General features: G+C 41.6%; 2 protein-coding genes across 2 annotated transcripts; one reads left to right on the top strand and one right to left on the bottom strand.

The window, feature by feature from the left end:
* Nucleotides 1-463: 463 nt before the first annotated feature.
* LOC115772439 (photoreceptor outer segment membrane glycoprotein 2-like) lies at nt 464-4,900 on the bottom strand. The gene is made up of 4 exons (XM_030718698.1): nt 4,756-4,900; nt 3,632-4,448; nt 2,693-2,939; nt 464-2,517 (listed from the first exon to the last, which is right to left on the bottom strand). The coding sequence occupies exons 2-4, from the start codon at nt 4,210-4,212 to the stop codon at nt 2,245-2,247; spliced, it is 1,101 nt and encodes a 366-aa protein (XP_030574558.1). The 5' UTR covers nt 4,213-4,448; nt 4,756-4,900; the 3' UTR covers nt 464-2,244.
* Nucleotides 4,901-5,873: 973 nt separating this feature from the next.
* Nucleotides 5,874-16,800, top strand: LOC115772647 (uncharacterized). The gene is made up of 19 exons (XM_030719019.1): nt 5,874-5,966; nt 6,237-6,346; nt 6,442-6,531; nt 6,780-6,923; nt 7,038-7,196; nt 7,297-7,378; nt 7,509-7,698; nt 7,803-7,946; nt 12,039-12,229; nt 12,328-12,463; nt 12,557-12,605; nt 12,674-12,803; nt 12,909-13,083; nt 13,176-13,515; nt 13,601-13,697; nt 13,813-13,864; nt 13,984-14,116; nt 15,042-15,148; nt 16,614-16,800. The coding sequence occupies exons 2-19, from the start codon at nt 6,256-6,258 to the stop codon at nt 16,722-16,724; spliced, it is 2,421 nt and encodes an 806-aa protein (XP_030574879.1). The 5' UTR covers nt 5,874-5,966; nt 6,237-6,255; the 3' UTR covers nt 16,725-16,800.
* The last annotated feature ends 1,944 nt before the right edge of the window (nt 16,801-18,744 follow it).

Below are 18,744 nucleotides of genomic sequence, written 5' to 3'. Positions count from 1 at the left end.
TTCTTAATAATGCTGTGAATTTTCTGTATTCTCTCTTTGTGTTAGAACTTATGATTTGTGATAAGTTATAATTGTTCAATGATGCTGTTTTGAAGTACATTCATGTGGAAATGTTTGGGCTTCGTCAGAGATCCTATACATTTTTGCTTTCACCCCTTAATTATGTAGAATGTTTCAAATAATGAAACCTTAACCTACTGACACCTTTACTTATAAATAGACACATGTATAATGGACAAAACATATAGAATAAACATTATTTCCAAGATTGCATCAAACAGATGAAGTATTCTAAGAGAAGTATACAGTAATCTGCCTCGGTGACTTCCTTATATCCTATCCTTGATGCACCAGTTTTCTGAATTTTAGCTGTTTTTATAGTTACATAAATCTCGCATCTGCGCTTGCTGACCTTAAGAATTGTGAAATTAATTATATGAAAGATTTCACAGGAAATATGATCTTTGAGAAAAAGTTTTATTCAGCCAAAAGCTTATAATCAAAAATTATTGGATGAACTACTGTGCAACACATTGTCACATTTTATCATTATCTAAATTTTTGTTTTTAATTATCTATTGCACTGTTTTATTTAAGAAAAAAAACAATTTTTTTTTTTTAAAACCCCAGTATATGTTTTCAGGTACTCCATTATTTCTCTGCCATTTCAGGAAAAAAAAAAAAAAGTGTGAATATATAATTTCTACCTTTTTGTGTTGTTTGACAGTACTTAATGACTTCCAGTCTGTGGAAATAAAGACACAAGACAATCTGCAGGCAGTCTGTTCCAATGCTCTGAAATGGTTAAAACAATAGTGTCCAAGATTTGAATAAATCTTTTAAAAAGGAACGATCTGTTCTCTATTATTAACTGCTCTAAACATTTAGGTATTTTTGCAGTTCTACTTATATTGTTAATTCTTTAAAAAGTACAGCATAAATTTAGTATAAAGGACTTCCCGGCTTTGTTTCGGAAAAGAAAGGCAGGAAGAGCAGATCATATCAGCAAGGCTAGTTTGCAGACATTGAAATCCTCATTAAAGCAGTGACAAATGTTTTGGTAGCTCATCCCAGCAAGAAGTGTTTTCATTAGAGCATTAAAACTTGGTGACATTGCTGAGGCACAAGAAAATCATTGCAGCACTGGCTTGAATATTCTAAGAGTAATAGTTAAGAATTACTCAGGGATTTCTGTCTGGTGATCTACTTATGTGAAAACACAAAAGGTACTGTGTAATATTATTCGCTACCCTTCTTACAACTTTGCTAATGCGGTCAGGCAACTCGGAAAAGGGCACACACAAGATTCAAGATTGTTGTTACCAGTCTGAACACCCAGAAACTAATCACTAAAGATCTTTTGATTGTGAAATGCATTTTTTTTTTTTGCTGTAACTCTAACTTCTTCCGGCTGGATTTTCCAGTATGTTCAGATGAAAACATGGGAAACAATGTTAGGTGCTTTAACTTCTAACCCACAGTTGTCTTCAGCAAACAGTAAATCTATGTCAAGTTCATTTTGATTCCAGTGTTGCAACTGACAGGTGTACAGAGCTGTTTTTGCAGCTTTTTGCAAAACCACGAGATACACAGGCAGCAGATGTCATTTGTAAACAATAGATTACAGTACAGATAGTCTTACAAACAAATATAGAAAATGTGGCTTTGCTTATACTGTGAGGGATGTTTAGTTAGCATGCTGTGGGTCCAATAAACCCTTTTGAGGAGTTATTAGGATGCTACTGCCCCGGTCCACATTGTGTGAAGGGTCACTGAATGGGCTGTGTATGGAAATGACCTAAATCCTGTGTTATGGCCTTGGCAGTCACTAGTCACCACCATCATTAAAACACCAAATTAGGAAATGAGTTTTGGAATAATGGTGTTCCACCCCTCTGAGTTCAAACACTTGCAAAATGAATGCAAAGGTGCATTTAAGGTGTTTTGGTAGCACTTTGTATGTGCATTAATGGTGACTTAAATCATGGTGTTTATGTGAAAAGACTGCATAAAGTTAACAAGGCATTATCTGCAGGAGAATACCCTTCAGGGATCATATATTGTTTAATAATCCCCACAGTATGTTTAATTTTCCACAGACAATATTCTTTGTATAACTGCTCAGTCTCAGTTCTTCTCCACAGATATAGAGATAAGAATTTACCAGTGTAATGTGTACAGGCTTCAAAGCCCTTTGTGGGCTGTAGGGGATGTCCTTCATTGGGGTCTTTTGACTGAAAGAGGTCAACTGGCTTCAGTTATTTGCTTTGGTGGAACATTGTCAGGACCATAGTGTGCTTTTGAGGTGGAGGGGACATTAATGTTGGGGTCTCCGTTGCCTGCTGTGTCTATCTGGTTGCCCTTGCCAAGGCTCTTGATGATATTCAGGTTGCTGCGGGCAGTTTCCATGAAGCTGTTTTCCAGCAGCCAGCCATCAGATTCAGAGTTGGGGTCTTCCTGCCTCAGCACATTTTCCAAGGAGGTCTGGAGGTAACGAACCCCGGTCAACACTGACAGCTGAAGCAAGACACAGAAACCCATATTACTGACAGGATCACACATAAAAATAAACACAAAGCATGATATAAAGGCTGAGAGCACGTGAAGTACTGCAAAGATGTTACATTACTTAGTCAATCTTCTCTTTAACCCCACCAGGAAGATCCTCTAACACTGACTTGTGTTTCCTCACCTCAAATAACCAGGTGATGAGGACTGTGAGGCCGATAGACTGCATAATGTTTGTGTAGTACTCCAGCAGCGCCTGCTGACACCCTTTCATCCAAAGGTTTAGCTCTTCCGTCTGGTGCTCGTAGTTGAAATGGGCAGAGTTGTTGGTGATCTGCTGCTGGATGCAGGGCCGGGGCGAGTTGAAGTTACAGCAGCTGAAAGGGACTCCATCCAATAGGTACTTTCCATCCACATTACTCCTTAGTCGGCTAGAAAGCAGGAAATGAAATTTCGAGTTTGCCTTAATGGATTGGTGCTCGAGTGACCAAAGTGTTAGGCATGATGGTCATTGTTTGGGACTGCAGAAAATATATTTAAACAGTATTTTATTATCGTAACTGCCACCCTAACCCCATCCACTGTGCTGATCTGTGTTTCCTGTCTTGTTCCGCTTTCCCCCGTTTTGCCTCTTAATTGTGCACTGTGTGAAACTGCAAGTGTTACTGGAATAATTTATGGCTCAGTGTATGAGGAAAAAACGAACTTTTAGATAACATCCTTTAAAGATTAAATTCCACACATTTTAGCTGAAAAACGGTATTAACTGGTTAAAATCGTATTGCACAGATGTCACCATTTACCCGCTGGATTACTTGTGAAAATTATTCTCTGAACTGCAAATGCAGAGATACATATGGAATATTGTTGTTAAGTAAATGTGCAATATTTTAAATAATTATGATAATTTGCTGGAGTTTGTTGGCCACACAGAGGCCATATCAACTACTTGTGAACACACCACATGTCATCATTTATTCAGCTGATGTGAACTATTTAACAAACTTATTTACACATCCAGCAACTGCCATATTTCTGGCCACTCAGGACATATAAATCTTAAGCATACCTCCTCTTTAATATGAATGTACTACAGCACCCTGTTTCTGCAGTTTGTACTTACTCCACCACCTGTTTTTGGGACATATCCAGATAACGGTTGCTTATCCACTGAATTTGAAACCAGTCCTTATAGCCATTGTTTCCACAGCACTGGAACTGCACCTGCAGCATGTCCACTGTGCGCTTTAGGAAGCAGCGTCCTGGTGTGTCTGTGTCCTTGTAAAACCTCATGGCCTCTGTCAGCCCCAGGTTCAGAGACTCCTCCAGTTCCCCATGCATGCAGTAACACATCAGAGCCCCTACTAGCACACAAAAGGTGAAGAAGAAGGTGCATATGATATAGGGCAGCATGATCAGCTTCCAGCGCAAAAACTTGGTGGTGTCCACGCAGTCATAGCAGATTTTCCCACCCAGGAAGTTTATGGCACATGCAATGAGACCCACGGCTATAAGCATGTTGGGAACATACTGGATATCCCTCTCAGCCATCACCTCTCTTTGCTTATGGAGCTCCACCTTGAGGAAGATGCCTAGGCTGAACAGGATGGCCCCTGTAACCACTGAGATCCAGTTTAGGATCCAGAGCACCTGGGCCAACTTGTCCCTCTTGGTCTTGGTAAATTTAACTCTTAAGACTGCCATCGTCTGTAACCCTTCTCTGAGTTTTCATTCAAGTCCAAGGTGGGATTAAGGGTAGGACACAGATAGAGCAGGGAAGAGGAAGAGGAAGTTATCATCCAGGGGATGTGGAGGAACAGGTGGAGGGGGTTTGGTTGTACAGTTCTGTGAAGGTCCTTTCATAAGCAGCTTAGCCTGGTAGTCAAGACTGATATTGTGTGGATGCTGCATTATGGTTGTACTGGAGGTCGTAGATAAGCCTGTAGTGGTGACAATATATAAAAAAATTTCTTATATAACAGCACAATTTCTAGAAAACAAAAACACTGTTATGAAACACTGTCCTGACCTTTTAGTCAGTTATATATAAACAGAAATGGTAAAAATTTACATATAACCACAATAAGAGTTCAACAAAGTGTGGTTTTGTTTTAAAAATGTAAAAAAAAAAAAAAAAAAAGTTTAAAAAAAGTATTCCCCAAAATAAAGTCCCAAACTTAAAACTGAAGAAAATGAAACAAACAAAAAACTAAGACAAAAAAAAATAAATAAATCTGTGGCGCTCACCTAGGTGTGGTCATGGTGAAAATTTGAAATCATTTTCTTCCCATTTTCAGGTTGTTTTCTTCCAGACATCCTCAGATTTAGTCCAGAGTGACGAGCAGTCGTAGTGACACAGGTCGCATGAAGGCACCCACAGCAGCATCAGAGTGAGACGAGCAGCCAAATCTTGAACCTCCTCCTAATCCCCTTTAGTCATTAATCAGCCCTGGGCCCCACAAGGGATTTGGACCCACCTTCTGCCACCCATGCAAATCTGGCTGTCCCTAGACTGTGAAAGTAATGGCTGATTGCCTGTGTTTGTGTTTATGTCAACAGTAAAAGTTTTCCAAAAGCATAAAGTTCAAGTATAAAAAAATAAATGAAAAAATAAGGCTCTCTGTATCAGCAACATCAGCCTTACTGCAAAGTTTAAGCCATCTTTTAATGACAAATAAAAATGAATTATGTACATACAGAAAGACTGTAAAGACACAAAAACATAGTTTGCCCTTTGGTGTTTTTTTTATGAAGACCATACGCATAACACAGACCAATAAATGCATCAAAAAAGGATAAACACACTTATGCAAACTGCTGCTGCACTGCTCTCTACTGGTAGAAACTTCCAAATGAGGCTGCAACAACTTTCATTATCAATGAATTAATTTTCTTTTGTCTATAAAACGCTTTGAAATATCTTGTTTCTACCAACCAATAATCCAGAATCAAGACATCCAGTCTCCACCACATGTGCATGAGAATGCAAAAAAAAAACCCCCCAAAAAACAAAACAATGACAAAATTATGCAGTGATCAGAAAGGCTCGTGGTGCTTTTGAATATAGCAGACACTTTGCCAGTGATAGTAAAAAATACTGACATCACTGACTGGAATGTGACCAGAAGTGCCAAATATCTTCCCTCTTTCGCTTAAGACATTCACTTTAACCCCTGGTGTTCTTACCTACTTTGTTTCCTGCCTTGAATGCACACGCAAACATAAATATGCAGTCATGGCTACGCTGCAAATCAGCCAATGAAATGTTAACTGAGAGTGAGCTTAGAGGATTAACATGTACGAAAGTAGCTTGTGTAAGAAGAGAATGTTACTGCAGCCAGCGGGCCAGTCAGCAAATCCACAAGGCAGACAGAACTCAGAGCAGTCACCGCTACAGAGACCAAGAGGGAAGTTTTACTGACCCACTGCGGAAAACTAGACCACAGTCACTGCACTGAGTAAGTATCTGAAGACCCAACAAATGCAAAATCATGCTTACTACAATCATTGTGCTTTAATCTGGTCTTGCACAATCGATTGATGTAAGTGTGGAAACATTTACATAAATGGATTTTCTAGCTTTAAGCGTACATGTTATTTAACCACTTAAAAATCCTTAAGGACATTACATGTGCTACATTTAAAAGACCTGTCTAATACAGTAAAGTTAATTTTAGATGTTTTCATTTACTCATGTTGTGTGTTTGATCCTCCTTGTCTTGGTGTTGATACCACAAGCTCAGCATCATGCTGGATACAGAGGGACACTGGTCTGAGGCTCTGGCTAGCAACAACATAAAAGCCATCATCTGCTGGTTGAGGAAGCTTACAGCTGAAGGTAGAAAATGAACATCCATATAACTATTGCTCTGTGCAATGTTTGCAAAGACTACCTAATATTGATGTTTGATTTAACGCTGTATCTCCAACAAGGTGATGCTGATGTGGGGGAAATTATACATCCATTTAGCTGCTGGGTACAGCAGACGGCAGAGTTTGCTAAGAAGGAGTTAGTAACCTTATGTAAGTACATATTAAGTCATATTATTAGTCATTCTAAGCCTGCAATTTGGTGATTTAGCATTGCATCTCTGTAAAGTCTAGATCTTAAAAACAAAAAGAGTAATCCAAGCCCAAACTGACAAAACATTTCCAACTTCATCAGGATTATTTCCTGAAATAGATTTAAACTCAGTGCAACAAGCTGATGTTACTTTGAGTAATGTGTAATTTGGATCTTTGTATCTATTGTATCTTAATTTTTCCCACAGGCTTCAGCCGCTGTCAGGGTCAGTGGATGTTCCTGGACCGGAGCTCCTTCACCAGAGTGCACATGTTGCTCCAGAGATTAAGGAACCTGCTCACACTGGCCCAGTGGGGAAGAAAGCAGCTCTGTTCAGCCCACCTCTGGCACGGTACATGCACACCATACAACTGGAGCAGTATGGTATATGTGTTGCAGATATCTTAATCTTTAATGTTGTGACATGATAAAACCTTTCTGAAAACTTAATGCCTTCTCTGTGCAGGTGTGGGGGTCCCGTGTATGGTCTGCAAGGATACATGCAGCTCCTCAGACATCCGACACGGCTGCTGGAACAGAGAGCACAGGACTCTAAAGCAACACATCTGGCTGGGACAGCTGGTTCAGTGGTGGGGCATGATGGGGCTTCTGCCCAAGTTTCCTGGTATAGATATCATCACACACCAAAAATTGGGATGAAGAACTGTTTTCATACCTCTAAATGTTTTTTTTTTTAATGGTCTGTTCCCTGCTGTTTCTGTCAGATACCCAAGAAATGAAGCGTATCGCTCAGATGTGGAAGGAAATGGATCACAGCCACAGGAAAGCTTGTCTTGAAACACCTGGGTAACTCTGAAATGATTTACGGATTTTACAGCCATTCCACCATTTCTGTCTCACTCTGAACATTTTTTCTAATCCATTTCACATCTGCTTTATTAAAAAAAAAAACAAAAACTTCCTTCCATTTTATTAGATGGGAGGAGGGAGAAATGGGAAGATTCAGCTCTTTGATACAGAGCATGGTGACACAGCTAGGCAGACAACATGGCTGCATTTGGATGTCTGAAGATTGCACAGACCCACATTATCCGCCCCCTAATCTGCAGGCACTGCTGAAGCTCATGCTGATCCCTCATATTGACAACATGTCAGTCCAGGCCATTGTATCCATCCAAATCAACAAAGCTTTTCTGTGAAACATACTGATTTCTTGCTTCCATAGATGCAGTTAATTTAGGTTAAATATGTCTTAACTTTTATGATACAGCTCATGTACTTCATCCTGGATGTGGCAAATTTCCTGCAGTGCAAAGATGACCTCCTTCAGTCTTTTTGTCATGCCTTCACAATTCCATCTGCCTTTTCCCAACAAATCAGAGCCTTCTGGATGTTTGATCATGGACACATTAAGGTATGCAACTTACAAAGAAAACAGATTTTATGCATCAGGCAAAAAAAAAGAAAAAAAAAAGAAAAAAAAAGTGATGCTCAAAGAATGATTTTCTTCAAGGCATTTTAATGAACATTAACAAACAGATTGTGGTAATGAGCTATGAGAGCCAGTTAACCATGCTGCTGATCACATTAGTGTTCAACAGCCATAATGGTGTGCAGGTGACACAAATGAGATGCTTGCATACTGCAAAATGATTTAATAAGCTCCGATGTGCCACTCGTAAGTAATGAAAGAAGCTACAACATATGTTTTCCTTTAATTGATTATGTCTGTGTAGATTCTCAGTCATCCAGGTCATAGTAGTCTCTGGAGCTTGAAAAAGGCGACTGGACTTCTTTTTGTTTCTTGAAGACGTTTCACCTCTCATCCGAAAGGCTTCTTCAGTTCTCAACCAAATGGTGGAGAGACCCAGGTATTTAAACCCCTGTGGGCGTAGTCCCATGGAGGTGGTTATGACCCTCTATTGATCATGTGCGTGAACACATGTGCCCAGGTGTGAAGAGGGCGTGGGTCATATTTAATCAGTGGTTTCAGTTGAAACCAATTTAGGACTCCGCTCCATTGTTTCCTGTGGCCTATTGAGGTCACTGGAACAAAGGTGTGAATGGGGGTTGAGACGTCTGGGAAGGGAGCTCAGGACAGCACTGTAAGCGGGGGAAAGTTGGTGACGTAATCCACCTCCTCTGTTCAATGATGGTTGTTCACAGTGGACATAGATGGCTTCTTTCACTCCTCTTTCAAACCATCTGTTTTCCCTGTCCAAAATGTGAACATTGGCATCCTCAAAAGAGTGCCCTTTTTCCTTCAGATGCAGATGTACTGCTGAATCTTGTCCTGTCGAGGTGGCTCTTCTATGTTGTGCCATTCGTTTGTGAAGAGGCTGTTTGGTTTCACCAATGTAGAGGTCCGAGCACTCTTCACTGCACTGAACAGCATACACTACATCGCTGATCTTGTGTTTGGCGGGTTTGTCCTTGGGATGAACCAGTTTTTGTCTTAGGGTGTGACTTGGTTTGAAGTATACTGGGATGTCATGCTTGGAGAAAATTCTTCTGAGTTTCTCTGACAAGCCTGACACATATGGGATGACAATGTCTTTCTTCTTGTCCTTCCTATTCTCTGTAGTTTGTGTTTGGCCTTCATTCCTGTGCATCTTAGCTGATTTGATGAAGGCCCAGTCGGGGTAACCGCATGTTTTGACGGCTTTCTTAATGTGTGTGTGTTCCTTATGCTTCCCTTCTGCCTTAGAGGGAACACTTTCCGCACGGTGTTGTAGGGTCCTGATCACCCCAAGTTTGTGTTCCAGAGGGTGGTGGGAGTCAAAGAGGAGATACTGGTCTGTGTGTGTGGGCTTCCGGTAAACTTCAATGTTGAGGCTTCCATCTTCCTCGATAAGCACTGCACAGTCCAGGAATGGTAACTTGTTATCTCTGGTGTCCTCCCTGGTAAAACGTATGTATTTATCCACTGAGTTAATGTGACGAGTGAAGGCTTCTACTTCTTGGGTTTTGATTTTGACCCAGGTGTCATCTACATATCTGTACCAGTGGCTAGGTGCCATCCCTTTGAAAGACCAAGAGCTTTACTTTCCACTTCCTCCATGTAAAGGTTGGCTACAATGGGAGACACTGGGGAGCCCATGGCACATCCATGCTTCTGTCTGTAGAATCCATCATTGTATTTAAAATATGTTGTGGTAAGGCAGAGATCTAAAAGTGCACAAATCTGATCTGGGGTGAAGCTGGTTCTGTTCAGTAGGGAATCGTCTTCCTGTAGTCGTCTTCTGACGGTCTCCACTGCCTCAGTTGTGGGTATGCAAGTGAAAAGTGAAACCACATCAAAGGACACCATGGTTTCATCTGGATCCAGTACAAGATTCTGGACCTTGTTAGTAAAATCTGTAGAGTTTTCAATGTGGTGGGGTGTGATGCCAACAAGCGGTGATAAGATGGTGGCGAGGTGTTTGGAAATGTTGTAGGTGACCGAGTTTATACTGCTGATAATGGGTCGAAGTGGGACTCCTTCTTTGTGGATCTTTGGGAGTCCATAAATGCATGGAGTGGCTTCTCCAGGGTACAGGCGGTAGTAAGTGGGGCGGTCAATGGCTTTTTCCTTTTCAAGTTGTTGCAGGCAGCAAACAACTTTTTTCTTGTAGTTGCTTGTGGGATCACGTCTCAAGACCTCATAAGTATTGTTGTCACTGAGGAGTGTAGTAATTTTGTTGTGGTAATCCGATGAATTCAGCACAACCGTGCACCTCCCCTTGTCGGCTGGCAGTATGGTGATGTTTTGATCCTTGCTTAGGGCTGTGATGGCCTTCTTCTCCTGAATGGTGAGGTTGGATGGAGGAAGTCTTGCACTGGAGAGAGTGGCTGAAACTTTCATCCTGATCTGTTCTGCTACAGGATGAGAAAGTTTGTTATTTCTTATAGCGGTTTCTGTTGCTGTGATGAGGTCTACTATAGGAAGCTGTTGTGGGGCTATGGCAAAGTTGAGTCCTTTGGCTAGCACACTACAGGAAGACGATTCCCTACTGAACAGAACCAGCTTCACCCCAGATCAGATTTGTGCACTTTTAGATCTCTGCCTTACCACAACATATTTTAAATACAATGATGGATTCTACAGACAGAAGCATGGATGTGCCATGGGCTCCCCAGTGTCTCCCATTGTAGCCAACCTTTACATGGAGGAAGTGGAAAGTAAAGCTCTTGGTTCTTTCAAAGGGATGGCACCTAGCCACTGGTACAGATATGTAGATGACACCTGGGTCAAAATCAAAACCCAAGAAGTAGAAGCCTTCACTCGTCACATTAACTCAGTGGATAAATACATACGTTTTACCAGGGAGGACACCAGAGATAACAAGTTACCATTCCTGGACTGTGCAGTGCTTATCGAGGAAGATGGAAGCCTCAACATTGAAGTTTACCGGAAGCCCACACACACAGACCAGTATCTCCTCTTTGACTCCCACCACCCTCTGGAACACAAACTTGGGGTGATCAGGACCCTACAACACCGTGCGGAAAGTGTTCCCTCTAAGGCAGAAGGGAAGCATAAGGAACACACACACATTAAGAAAGCCCTCAAAACATGCGGTTACCCCGACTGGGCCTTCATCAAATCAGCTAAGATGCACAGGAATGAAGGCCAAACACAAACTACAGAGAATAGGAAGGACAAGAAGAAATACATTGTCATCCCATATGTGTCAGGCTTGTCAGAGAAACTCAGAAGAATTTTCTCCAAGCATGACATCCCAGTATACTTCAAACCAAGTCACACCCTAAGACAAAAACTGGTTCATCCCAAGGACAAACCCGCCAAACACAAGATCAGCGATGTAGTGTATGCTGTTCAGTGCAGTGAAGAGTGCTCGGACCTCTACATTGGTGAAACCAAACAGCCTCTTCACAAACGAATGGCACAACATAGAAGAGCCACCTCGACAGGACAAGATTCAGCAGTACATCTGCATCTGAAGGAAAAAGGGCACTCTTTTGAGGATGCCAATGTTCACATTTTGGACAGGGAAAACAGATGGTTTGAAAGAGGAGTGAAAGAAGCCATCTATGTCCACTGTGAACAACCATCATTGAACAGAGGAGGTGGATTACGTCACCAACTTTCCCCCGCTTACAGTGCTGTCCTGAGCTCCCTTCCCAGACGTCTCAACCCCCATTCACACCTTTGTTCCAGTGACCTCAATAGGCCACAGGAAACAATGGAGCGGAGTCCTAAATTGGTTTCAACTGAAACCACTGATTAAATATGACCCACGCCCTCTTCACACCTGGGCACATGTGTTCACGCACATGATCAATAGAGGGTCATAACCACCTCCATGGGACTACGCCCACAGGGGTTTAAATACCTGGGTCTCTCCACCATTTGGTTGAGAACTGAAGAAGCCTTTCGGATGAGAGGTGAAACGTCTTCAAGAAACAAAAAGAAGTCCAGTCGCCTTTTTCAAGCTCCAGAGACCTTTAATTGATTAGAAATTTACTTACAAAACGCTCTGCACTATGTTCCAACCAAACCCAGGCCTCCATGGAGCTATTACTGAGCCCAAAGGCCTCTGTTCCCACGCTCCCCTGGCAGCATCGTTGCATCATCCATTGTCTCCTGACAAGGAAACAGCCCCGAGAGGCATTAAGGTATCTCCAGTGGACCAGGCCTGCAGTAGAGACCACTGACGATGCCAAGCTCTTTGCAGATGTTCTTATTCAAAGCAGGTACAAAATGTTAGGGGAAAATAACATTATTAAACAAAAGCTCTAAATATTAGGACTATTACCGACTTATAGGCTCATTTTGTGTATTCAACCTCCAGCTGTGATTCTGATGCCCGGGCTATGTTGAAGAGCGGCCACACACAAAGTGAAGACACGATCAAGCACTTCCTCCAGACTTGTAAAGGAGCTAGTCTGTGCACAGAGGCTTTGAAGTACATTCCTGTGGGATACAATGTGGGTGAATCACTTATTTACAGCAAGACATAATGTACATACCAAAGATAGACAGCCTAGAAATGACATTTTCCCCCAAAAAACTCTTATCAGCGTGAAGAAGATGGGGCTGACACCACAGAGTTAAAACTGATGAAGAAAGGTATGAAAGATATTACTTAACAGTATTAGGATACAACGAAGACTTCATCTCATCAGACTGTTTTGCAGAAATGCCACCCTGTCCACTGTCTGCTAAGCTGTACCAGGTTCAGAAAGTTGGCACAGTATCAAAGGAAGAACAAGTCAAATTGGTCAGAAAGGCTGTGAAGGAAGTGAGCAAACCACATCCCAAGTTAAGGTACTGAGGTCGTGGATGTCACAGTTGGAGTGACAAATTGAATTATGTTAAAAAACAAACAGTATATGTTGCACTCTAGATTTGTGAGATGTGCTCTCATTCCAGGGCGATAGTGTGGCCAGAGCACACAGAGAGAAAGCCTGGCAGCAGGCAAAGGTTTCTGTTCAGCGAGGCTCTACAATGTCTCACACACAGCCCTTACCCTGTGGACATGGCCGAAGAAACACAGCAAACAGCATATGCAGCTGACCCAGATGAGGAACATCCTGTGATTTATAACGTATATATTTTCAGTGTCCTTGTCACTAACGGCTGCAATATGCAGTAGACATGTGATTTAAAGAAATCTTGGAATTTGTTTTATATTTGCAGCAGCAGCAGCCTGAGACTCAAGAGAACGTTTTTTCTTCTTCTGAGGATCTGTCTGCCTCATCCTCTACCTCAGCCTTACCCTTCTCTCTATTGAAACGGGACCCCCTTCATGTGTATAAAAGCACGCTGACTCTGCAGAGGATTTCCTCTCTGCTGAATGATGAAGGCAACCAAAGGAGGGAAGAGAAAGAAGAAGAAGAAGAGCGCAGAACCCACTCATCAACCAACGTCTTCCGAAATATCCCTGAGCTGGTGCTGACACCAGATGGCGCCACAGAACCTATTTCCTTCAGCAGCTTGAACAAAGACAGCATGGTGGAGCTGATGCTTTCTGCAGATGGTAAGCTTTGTGTTGGATTCTCTGCACACATCATGCATATTGAGAGATTCCCAAGAAACAAAAGCACTTTCTTACCTTTTACAAGGGGGAGAAGATGCTGAAGAAGATGTTTTTCTGGGAGAAGATATGGTTGACGGGCTTTCAGGACCTTCCACATATGAAAACCTTCTTTCAGACACAAGGTCAGAGGTCATCGTAAGTCTCACAACACTTATCAGAATGTAAATTAAAGCTGTCTGATATTTGTTGCAAGTTGAATCTCCAATATGAATTTTACTTCCTTTCACTGATTTTCAGTTTCTCTGAGATACCCACAGCTCATTGTGTCCAGGCAAAGAAACTTCATCAGGTAGGTAACAGCTTTAGCTTTAAAGCACATACTGCCCCTCTGGTGCAATATCCGTTTATCAGTCGGCCTTGTTGTGTGTGTGTGTTTTACACTGTATACTGTATGCCACCTGCCACCAGCAAGAGGAACCACAGGGATGCTCCAGCCAAGACCTCCCTTGTATCCCATCTGAAACCACCCATGACGGGCTGACAGATCTTCATCAGAGCCTTGTTTTTGATCAGTCTTTACTCTGTGGCTCATCAGGGATAGGTAAGCAGGACAGCTCCCTTTTTTCCTCTGTGTGTAGCTCCACCTTCCCCACATATCTTAATATCAGTGGTAACTCTATGAACCCCAGCCCAACTTGCAACACCGAAACCACCTTTGTTCATTTGGAGACCAAGAATTAGCACTCCACTAAATCTAGGGCACTGAGACTTGTAGAGTTTCCAGGGGCAGGTGAATGTTTGGATTAAAAAAAAACAACATCTTCTAAACACATAAAACTATATACAAATCTATGTAACCATTTGGTGTAAAGTGGTCAGCAGAGATAATGAGACATGTTGCTTACTCGACCTTTGCAACTCTGAAAACATGGTATGGTCATGAAAATGGTCACTGGTTATATGCTAATTAAAAAAGCCATTTATATCTGCCTGCAGTGACTTACTGATTAATTGTGTGTGTGTGTGTGTGTGTGCGTGTGTGTGTGTGTGTGTGTTAAGGGCAGACATAATTGTTTGTCAGAGGAGCTGCAGGGGTACAGGATGCAGGTACATGCACTAAAGGCAGGGGGGCTTGGCTGCTAGGAGAGGGAGATTGGAGAGGACGTGAAGTGTCAGAGATTGGTTCCCTTAACCTTGCTGCAGCATTCAGTGATCCATTAAACAACATCCTCTCCCTCCCCCACATTTTCTGTCAAAGGGTGCACCGTCTACCACTGCAGGCAGACCTCCCTCCATCTGCTGATCACCGCTGAGCGTCAGGGAGCTGTGGCCTGTTGGCCCACACTGATGCTCCAACCTTGTTGCTAAGACAAGGGTTAAAGACATAACAGTGGAGCAATGTTGCATAAAAAGAGAATAGTGTCAGATTCATTGTTACCAAGATCCCCATTTGTATGATGTATTCATCACTGGATCATTAAATTCCAAAAGAAAACAATACTGATAACATTTCTGTTCATTTGCAGATAACAAGATACCTTCTCTTGTACTAGGTCAGCCTTATATCTACGGCCTGGTCAACTTTATGGCCTTCACTGCAAAGCAGAAAGGAGACAACAGAGATGGAAAACAGGTATATTGTTCTGATACAGGCTGTACAATGTACAGCCTGTATCATGATGAGTCTGTGATACATTCATCAAGAGAACAAAAAAGCTAAAATTGTCAATAGGGGTCACTGTTGTTCCAGTTAAGATGCTGAATAGTATTTGGGTGATCTCATTTTTAGTCCCGGAGGATTTCACTTCATCACATCACAGCCTGGCAGGTCCCCTCTTTAGTACCTTTCATTCCCATTTCTCCTGTCCCTCTGCATAAACATCATTGCTTTTAAGCTCTCCGCCTACAATTATGTCATTTTCCTAAAATATAAAAGTAGGATGAATATTTTTTTTTTGGGGGGATTTTCTGGAGCATCTTGAAACACAGGTTAAACATCCATGAGATGCCAAGTATATGGTTATCATTTATTTGTCAAAAACACAGTGGCCACTGCTTTGTTATATATTTTTCTATAACTTTCTTGTAAATGCTGCATGTGCATTGACCTGAATATTACACTTCTAATGTCATAGCTGACCAGGTAATTGTTTTACAGAGGTTTCATTGGATAATGGTTTAATTGGGATGTAGTCACCTAATTATTTTTGCTCTGAACTAGGGGCCATATGGAGCTTGGCAGGTGAAACACAATTAGGCCATGCTAATTTATGATGATTATACCTGAATATGACTGAACAGCCTATACTGTACAAAAATGTGTCTATCAGGGCCAATCTATTTTGGTTGTAGAGTGCATGTTTGTAATGATGGCATTACATTCATTACCCTGCAGTTTCCACGTAAGCGTGGGTTTCCAGGGGGTTGTTTAGCAAGAAGGGCTGTTGGTGTTATCTAATTGGTTACCCAGGCCAGAAATAATACTTTTAGGATTTGCTTAATTGGCTGATAGAGAGATTAATCACTAATGAGTGAAATTAGTTGAAGACAAACCCTTAATGGCTGATCAAACCATCATGCAATTTGTGCCAGAGCAACTAAAGATAATAATAAAATCTGGATATTAAACAGTTATTAGTTCAAACTATAAATTTTGATTTGGTCCCATTTGATCTCATGCATGACTATTTATGATGATTACTGGCACAGTTATAAATGAGATTTTCACACTGTGGCACAAACAAAGTCATCCATCAAATCTTAGGAGCCCACTAAGAGATCATGCCCGCTTAAAAAGATATCACAATATTAAATACTATCGACTCTGCTGTCTTTATGAAAACACCAATATTTGCACAGAGAGAGGCAGGGAGTAGTTGTGTGGGGTGATGTTGCATGTTGAAACGTTCAAGATTCAAGGGGGAGATGAATGGCCTCTATTAGGAGCATTTAATCAGCTGCTGGCCCAGTGCTCCCAGTCTCCTGCACCCCCTGGGGAAAGATTAATGGGTACAGGATATTTCATCAGGCCCTCCACATCACTGCTCAGGATATGAGGCTGTAATTGTGTCTGTTTTTGCTGTTGTTTCATGTTGCAGGCAGAGAAAGATGAGCCTGCCGGTTGGAATAGTTTGGGGAAGGTTTCACAAGGAGCCATAAGAAGTGGAAGAGCAGGATCCAGAAAGGGCAAACGAGTGAAAAGAAGATGATCATCTGCAAGACGCAAGACAAAGAACAGCCTTTTATGTGATGCATCTTAAATAAATTTTGAATTAAAAACCTAAAGGAAAAATCTGTTCATACTATTGATGCTCACCACAAAGAATTTTAACCTTGACCAGAGCCGTTTGCCTTTTCCCATCGATCAACTGGTCAAATATTTCTGACAGGCTTTGTTCTCACTTAGTGGTATTGTCCTGCCACACCCTTAATCTTCCACTGTAATGTCACGTGTCAGAAATACTCAGTTATTGATGAAACATAAATTCTTAAATATCACTGCCAACTGAAACTCTACTGAACAGAGGTAAGTCCGTGTTACATTATGTCTTTTCACTTTCTTCTGGTCAGCATAACAATGGTTGTTTCAGTTCAAGTGTAAATGCACTACATTTAAAATGCACTTGTGATGTCCTTGAAAATGATTCTGCACTTTAGATTCTTCACTGGTCTCCTCCTCCTGAAAAAAAAAGCATGTTTACTTTGCTGCCATTGCATCTCATGAAAAATGGATGACCTCCCAAGGCTTTCTTCTGCCCATTGCTCTTCATATTTGCACAAAGCCCAGGGACTGCATTTGGGTTAGCATCCTCCCTCCCTCCCTCCTTCCTTCTCTCCCTCTGTGGCTTGTTCGCAGGGTGAATAACTTAACACATATTTCAGCTTGACACACTTCTGCTCTGGGTTTCCCCTGGGTGCCCAGTTCACGAGCCCACACATGCTGTATTATTTAAAAGTGGGATTTGGAGTTCTGTGCGTGTACTCTCCTCTTTGTGTAAGGGCCGGGGGAATGCCTTGCAAAGTTGTTCAGCTTTTTCTTTTGACCTTGCATTTGTGGCATGATGATATTTCAAGTGTAGCTAAAGACAACTTAAGTATGTCAGCATATTTATGCTTGTCTCATTGATTTTTATTTATTTATTTATTTTTTACCAGATTATGTTTTTCTTTTTGTAAAAGCAGAAAAACATCTTTCACAAGCAGCACAATATGTATCATAGCAAAATGGTATACAGCGCAAAATGATGGATTACAGGAAATGGTAATCTGGACAATATATCACACACACACGAATAAAAATCTAACACAACAAAAATGCACAAGGAGGATAATACATAATGCCTAATGACGCTAAAAAGCAAACGGTCTCAAAGCCGTGGAATGAAATCAGCTTTCAGGCCAAGACAACACACACACACGCACGCACGCACAGACACACACACACAATAACTCAAGCTAATCTAAAAGCTGATACCATCATGGAAATCAGAGTGCAGTGGTGCAAATGACACATAAATCATGTGCCAGCAGATGATGCAAAAAACCTGCAGTTGGATGGATACAAATAGCCACATGATGTCTGGAAAACTCTCATATAAATACTTGTCATTGTGTTGTGAGGCCTATTATGGAGAAAACTGCAGTATTATTAATATCTCCAAAAGCAAAATGACTTAATCGGTGCCTCTGATGGTGATGCTGTGCACTCAGAATGCCCAATCCGCAGCGTATTTTCCACATTCCTTTTGATATTTTAAACTTGAATATTCTTGATTGTAAAACAATTCCACATTTTTCATCTCTGTATTCTGCAGCATCCTTCATCAGGCTGGCCGTGCATGAAGGCCAGTGATAATACTGTTAACACAAAACACTAAGACTTTGGTGCAACGTGGCAGCAGGTGTCTTGCCCACTGGAGGGCACTGTGAGCAGTACAGAAGCTTGGTGGCCCAGGAAAGGGAGAGACACCTTGGCCAGCTCACCAGATGGGCTCACCCAAGCATGTCGGATGGCTGTGACAGCTACCTGCCCTTCCTTAAGGACTGTCACCATATATAAACAAACCATTACTCTAATTTGTGAGTATACACTCATGTGTGTGCAAAATGTGTACACACATAAGTGTTTGTGTGCAAGGAGATGATTATGCCGAACCTTTATAGTATTATTTTTTTTTCATCAAGTTTATGGTATAGTTAAATATTTTCCAGTTTTACTATCTAGTTAAG

The sequence above is a fragment of the Archocentrus centrarchus genome, chromosome 22 (genome assembly GCF_007364275.1).
Source record: "Archocentrus centrarchus isolate MPI-CPG fArcCen1 chromosome 22, fArcCen1, whole genome shotgun sequence".
Classification (NCBI taxonomy): domain Eukaryota; kingdom Metazoa; phylum Chordata; class Actinopteri; order Cichliformes; family Cichlidae; genus Archocentrus; species Archocentrus centrarchus.
The sequence above is the reverse complement of the archived record's forward strand: the minus strand, read 5'-3'. Positions and strand labels throughout refer to the sequence as shown.

Coding starts and splice junctions, on each gene's coding strand:
- LOC115772439 (XM_030718698.1), bottom strand. CDS start 4,212: ATGGCAGTCTTAAGAGTTAAATTTACCAAGACCAAGAGGGACAAGTTG. Junction 2,940..3,631: donor TCCCAAAAACAGGTGGTGGA/GTAAGTACAAAC, acceptor CCTGCTTTCTAG/CCGACTAAGGAGTAATGTGG. Junction 2,518..2,692: donor TCATCACCTGGTTATTTGAG/GTGAGGAAACAC, acceptor GTCTTGCTTCAG/CTGTCAGTGTTGACCGGGGT.
- LOC115772647 (XM_030719019.1), top strand. CDS start 6,256: ATGCTGGATACAGAGGGACACTGGTCTGAGGCTCTGGCTAGCAACAAC. Junction 6,924..7,037: donor TTCAGCCCACCTCTGGCACG/GTACATGCACAC, acceptor TTCTCTGTGCAG/GTGTGGGGGTCCCGTGTATG. Junction 12,606..12,673: donor GTTAAAACTGATGAAGAAAG/GTATGAAAGATA, acceptor ACTGTTTTGCAG/AAATGCCACCCTGTCCACTG.